The sequence below is a fragment of the Cnephaeus nilssonii genome (assembly GCF_951640355.1).
Source record: "Cnephaeus nilssonii genome assembly, chromosome: 6".
NCBI classification, from domain to species: Eukaryota; Metazoa; Chordata; class Mammalia; order Chiroptera; family Vespertilionidae; genus Cnephaeus; species Cnephaeus nilssonii.
Window position 1 is genome coordinate 66,351,844 of NC_137077.1, and position 6,265 is coordinate 66,358,108.

Below are 6,265 nucleotides of genomic sequence, written 5' to 3' on the forward strand. Positions count from 1 at the left end.
CTGGCAAGAGAGATAGGACTAATCATTCCAGCACTTCTCATTCCCGCAGATGAGCGTGATCTTGAAGATTTGCTGCTTGACTTTGAGGAAGACCTGAAAGCCCTTCATTCGGTGCAATGCTCCCCTTCCCCAGGTGAGCAAGGCCAGAGCGGCCTCCGCAGCAATCCCCACCACTGACTCTGAAGCCGGCAGTGACGTGTGGCTACACTTCAAAGCAAAATCTGTGCCACCTTTGCGCCTCCTCAGTGTCCCTCCCCATGGATTGGAGTTGGTCTCCATTCATAAGCAAGATTTTCGTGGGAGACTTCTGATTCAGGTTAATGGAAACTGTAACGAGAAGCACATGTAACTTTTAACGTATTATCCATTTAGCCTAAGCTAGTAGGCGATCACCTTGCTTCCGGTAATCCCTGATTTTTGAAAGGGGTTTCTTTTAAGTCTTCCCTAAATAGCCATTTGGTTAAAACAAATAATGGCTTACACATACAAGTAAAAAATATCTGTATGTGTGGACTTCATAAATTGTCCCATTCCCAGAAACAGGATGGACCAGTTGAAAAAAAAAAAGACAGCTGGGAAGGTTAACATTTTATTTCCAACAATTGGAATGTCCCTTGCTCTCCAACATCCAGTGCCATTCTAAGCCCAAGACAAGATGTTCAAGAAACATGCCTTCATCTTATTCATGCTTCCTCCTCTAATATTATGGAGGATTTCCCTCGGATCCCCCTCTCTGCTTACAGAATCTTCTTGAAGCATTCTGGAAGCGCGGGGGGCTGGGAGGGTGGAGGGGAGGGGGAGGACCATAATGAAAAGCCCCAGAGACCTGGCTTTTTACCTGGCCCAGCACGGCTGTCTCCTGGGGACCTTCAGGAAAGTGCTTTCCATTCCCCAGCTCCGTGTCTGTGTGCAGCTTGAAAACGTGAGTGCTTGGCCGAAACCGGTTTGGCTCAGTGGATAGAGCGTGGGTCTGCGGACTCAAGGGTCCCAGGTTCGATTCTGGTCAAGGGCATGTACCTTGGTTGCGGGCACATCCCCAGTAGGGGGTGTGCAGGAGGCAGCTGATCGATGTTTCTCTCTCATCGATGTTCCTAACTCTCTATCCCTCTCTCTTCCTCTCTGTAAAAAATCAATAAAATATATTTAAAAGAAAATAAAACATGAGTGCTTGGTGCGCTGACCCCCAGCGCCACCTTGGCCTTGCTTGAAGAAAGGGCCACAAGGAAACAGTGTGTCCCTGCGGCTGCTATTGGCCACTCTCTTTCGGTCTCGTAATAAGAGAAACAAAGAGGCAATTTGGCAAAAGGTGTAAGCTGCCATTTCACACCCAGTTGTGTTTTTTGTTTTTCTTCCTTGCACTCCCAGGCCCCTTCAGACTCTGCGAGGACCTGTTCGGGAGCTGGCTGGTCAGGATCGGAGTGTGGGCCGTCGCCCTGCTGGCCCTCCCCTGCAACGCCTTGGTGACGTCCACGGTGTTCCGGGCCCCGCTGTGCATCTCCCCCGTCAAACTGCTCGTCGGGCTGATCGCGGCGGCGAACCTGCTCGCGGGGGTCGCCAGCGCCGTGCTGGCCGGCGTGGACGCGGCCACCTTCGGCAGCTTCGCGCGGCACGGCGCGCGGTGGGAGCAGGGGCCGGGCTGCCGGGCCGTGGGGTTCTTGTCCACGTTCGCCGCCGAGTCGTCCGTGTTCCTGCTGACGCTGGCGGCCCTGGAGCGCGGGCTGTCGGGGAAAGGCTCCGCGAAATTCGACGCGAGAGCCTTCTCGGGCCTGAAGGCGGCCGTCCTGCTGAGCGCGGGGCTGGCGCTGGCGGTCGCCGCGGTGCCCCTGCTGGGCGGCGGCGGCGGGTACGGCGCCTCCCCGCTCTGCCTGCCGCTGCCCGTCGGGGAGCCCCGCGCCGCGGGCTTCGCGGTCGCTCTGGTCCTGCTCAACTCGCTGTGCTTCCTCGTCATGACGGCCGCCTACGCCAGGCTCTACTGCGGCCTGGAGAAGGGGGACCCGGAGAGCAGGGCGGGCTGCGCCATGGCGAAGCACGTCGCCCTGCTGCTCTTCACCAACTGCCTGCTTTACTGCCCCGTGGCCTTCCTGTCCCTCTCCGCCCTGCTGCGCCTCACCTTCCTCGGCCCCGAAGTCGTCACCTTTATCCTCCTGGTGGTCGGCCCGCTGCCCGCCTGCCTCAACCCGCTCCTCTACATCCTCCTCAACCCCCATTTTAAGGAGGACCTGGGGAGCCTGGGAAAGCGAGCCCCCTTCTGGACCCGGTCCCGGCGCGCGAGCCTGATGCTGATTGACCCGGAGGACGCGGAGAAACAGTCCTGCGGCTCCACCCAGGCCCTGGCGACCTTCGCCGGCGCCGGCCTCGCCTACGACCTGCCTCCCGACCCCGGGCCGCCCGCCGCCGCCTACCCGGTGACGGAAAGCTGCCATCTGTCAGCCGTGGCATTTGTCCCCTGTCTCTGAGGAAGTGCGAGAGAAGAAGTCTCCAAAAATGGAAAAACCCCAAAATGTGAGGTCGGGTATATCTGAGCAGTAACCAAACAGAGTTGAAACTTGATTTAAAAAAAAAAAAAAAAAAAAAACTCTCAGTGGGAAAAATCTATTGAGACGGGAGTGAAAAAATAAGTCTAAAGGCTGCTTGTGTAATTTGTTCAGCAAAGAGATAGGTCAGTCACGCTGTTTAGGGAAGCCCATATTTTATTTAAGCAGATTGACATTGTCAAAAGAGATTCTCCATTATTTCAATTGAATTCTTTTTAAAAGCACCACTCTAAGAGGGGGGGGGGGGGGACGACCGTTACTCACAAAACAGTTTTTCAACCCCCCAACTCCTCAAAAGAGGAAAAGATGGTTGGGAGTATTAGGAAAATAAGGGTTTTAAGTGGCCTATGGTACCAAGTAAAGTTGGAACCAACAGGATTTCATTTTAATGGCCACGTGGAGATGTGTTAGTTCTCCTTTGCCTTTCCTCAAAAAGGATCCTTCCGTGTCACCAATTACCACCCCCCCCCCCCGCCCCCGGCCCCCGGCCCAGTGAATGGATAACGTAAGGCATTATTAATTTGCTCACATTCACATCATTTTTAGAAATGCCGGGTTTTATCTATCAGCACTAGATGGTTCCATCCTCAGTGGAATAAAACTGCTTACAAATATTTTGAGAGGAAGATGAACTAAAATTCTTAAATTTGCCGTGAAGGCAATCCTCTCCAGGTGAGGTATGCCTTGCTGAATTCATTCTAACTCCTTGGCGCCCAAAACTCAGAAGAAAAGTCCATTGCCGGCAATGGACACACTTAGTGAATATGGTAAGCAACCTGGGATTTCTTTTTTTTCTTTCTCCTGGGCGAGGGCACATTTTTCGAAAGAGGTTTTATCAGTTGATTCAAACTGATGTGTATCTTAAGGTAATGATCAAATGCAGACATGACTTAAATAAAATCCACTGACATAACTTCTCACACATGCATCTCTAGTAGCTCTAGCAACAATGTCTGAAATCACTTTGGACTCAACAGAGACTTGGTAACATATTACCCTGTTTATTTAGCTTGGTTTTAGCTGTGTTGTCTTTGGATCAACTCATTTGATGTCAGGAACATGACTTCTCTGCTTATTCCATATTTAATACATGTGTTAGGTATTTTAAGAGGCAAGATTATTAAATACTAAAGGTCAAAGGATTAATTCGTAACTTTATTATACTACATTAGCTTCAATACATTCAAACCAAAAGACTGTTAGGTAGATTTATTTTTATATAAGCATGTTTATTTTGATCAGATGTTTTAACTTGGAAGTGAAAGAAATACATTTATGAGATGTTTTATAATATGTGTAAATATAGAACTGTATTTATTACTACAGTAAAGATTCAGTAATACAAAGGACCATGATAATAAACCATGTACAGTGGCATATTCTTCCATATATATTGTTTCTCTGCCCATTTTCTTTAAATTCATTAACTGTATATAATATATGTAAATGTATAGTACTTGTAAATAGATTCCAAATTTGCTTTTCTATTGGGTACAAAATAAAGAAATTTGTAATAAAATGTGTGACTATAAAAGAAAATATTTTTAAATCTTTTATTGAGCCCATAGGCAAATATGTGGTCTCCTAAATGTTTTTGACTTTTGATGTGTAAAGTACACTTGCTGTCTAAGTATTTACACCTCAATATGTTAGATATTTTGGACTTACCTTAAGAAGTAAATCTTTCACAAGAATGAAAAAAAAAATGTCTTTACCAAATCCTGGACTGTTTTAACTGTGATTGATAAGCCATTTGTCATGACAAATGACTCGGTGAAGCTGATTGTCCCAGGAATAGTTTGGATTTCATAGCCAGAACCTATTTCTTGTGCAATGTGAAAAGAAAAAAATAGAAAGAAATATATAAATACCAAATCAACCTTAAAATTATTTAATATGAATATGGTTTCTCTATAAAATTTTCCTTTAAAGAAAACGTATTGCTTTTTTCTCTTATTCTCTAGTGAGGTGACAGCAGACCCACCTTGGCTCACTTCTCTCCTGTAACGTTTCTGAAGAGCCAAAGCAGCCTCACCTAGGTCTCCTGTGGCTGCTTCTACCCTAAGCCCTTTGTTTCACTGTCCCCAGCTTTAATAAGCGTACTCGCAAAATAAAAAAATTAAAATTATATACATTGTATCCTATATAATAAAAGGGTAATATGTAAATTGACCCTAATATGTGGAATGACCGGTCGCTATGATGCGCACTGACCACCAGGGGGCAGACACTCAACACAGCAGCAGTGTTAAGGATGTCCAACTAACGGCTTAGGCCCGCTCCCCAGTGGGCCTAAGCCTTTAGTCAGACATCCCCCAAGGGCTCCCGGGCTGCCAGAGGGATGTCTGACTGCCAGCTTAGACCCAATCCCCTGGGGAGCAAGCCTAAGCTGGCAGGCGGACATCCCCCGAGGGGTCCCAGACTGCAAGAGGGCACAGGCCAGGCTGAGGGACCTCCCCTCCCCCCCAAGTGCACAAATTTTCGTTCACTGGGCCTCTAGTATATATATAACTACAGATGATATATTATAAAATTTTACACTTGAAACCTATATAATTTTATTAACCAATGTCATCCCAATAAATTCAATAAAAATTAAAATAAATTTTAAAAATATTATTTATGTAATACTGTCAACAATAAAGATTTTTTAAAAGAAAAAAAGAAAGATATTATTCAGCACCAAAAAAAAAAAAAAAAAAAAAAAAAGCCACACCATATTCCATGACCATGTCAAGGTCAAAACATAAGGACATGAAACTCCCAGGGCATAAGGAAATACACTGTTCCCCTTCGGTTTCTATTCCCCAAAACGTAAGATATGAAATGATTTTTATAAACACTTTGGGCCAGACCCTCCCAGCTTCAGCAGTGTTTCCTGATCTCCTCTTACAGGTTAGAAAATGAAACCATCAAGTACTGGTTGGAGGCCTAGCATTATTATTAGGATCAACCCATATTTACTAAGGTCCCTCAGGGCACCTAGCACTGAGTTTCCCACCATCCATCAGATACTAGTATAACCACATGCCTCAATCTCACCTAGTTAACAGGCATCCAATGGAGTCCTATTGTACAGTCGACACTTGGTTTGTCTTCAGCTGAAACAAGGGCTATAACACAGTCTCATTCCTCTTAATCTAACTCCTCTTAGGCCAGGTAGCAATAGATTTCAGTTTTTCCTCTCAACATATTTGCTTTTGGGTGCCCCAAGTTAGGAACATATCCCAGAAGCCCACCCCTTTCTCTCGCACTCAAGAAAATAAGTCAGTTAAATACTTTTCTAGCCCGGCTGGTGTGGCTCAGTGGTTGAGCATTGACCTATGAACCAGGAGGTTACAGTTCGATTCCCGATCAGGGCACATGCCTGGGTTGCAGGCTCTATCCCCAGGAGGCAGCCAATCAATGATTCTCTCTCATCATTGATGTTTCTATCTCTCTACCTCTCCCATCTTCTCTGAAATTAATAAAAATATTTTTAAATAATATTTAAAGGGGAAAAAAACAAATCCACTCAAATTTATTTATTTAAAAATCCCTAAACTCTATTGCTCTGTTAGGAAAACCTAGTTATACTACACCTCACACCAAACACTGCTCTATTAAGTGTCTACTAAAGGCTCTCCACTACAATACAGTAAATCAGAATGACTGGAATTACACCCACAAGTAAATAAATCTATAGTGAGAAGGAGAAAAGATATATAATAAACATGGACTGACTAATGAGC

At 45.7% G+C, this 6,265-nt stretch overlaps 1 protein-coding gene across 1 annotated transcript in view; it reads left to right on the top strand.

Moving 5' to 3' along the window:
• LGR5 (leucine rich repeat containing G protein-coupled receptor 5) overlaps positions 1-4,039 on the top strand; it is a 151,249-nt gene extending 147,210 nt beyond the window's left edge. Inside the window, exons 17-18 of the mRNA XM_079775192.1 lie at positions 50-133; positions 1,366-4,039. Coding sequence (XP_079631318.1) covers positions 50-133; positions 1,366-2,456 — 1,175 coding nt within the window. The 3' untranslated portion in view covers positions 2,457-4,039. The remainder of the gene's footprint in view (positions 1-49; positions 134-1,365) is intronic.
• Positions 4,040-6,265: the final 2,226 nt, after the last annotated feature.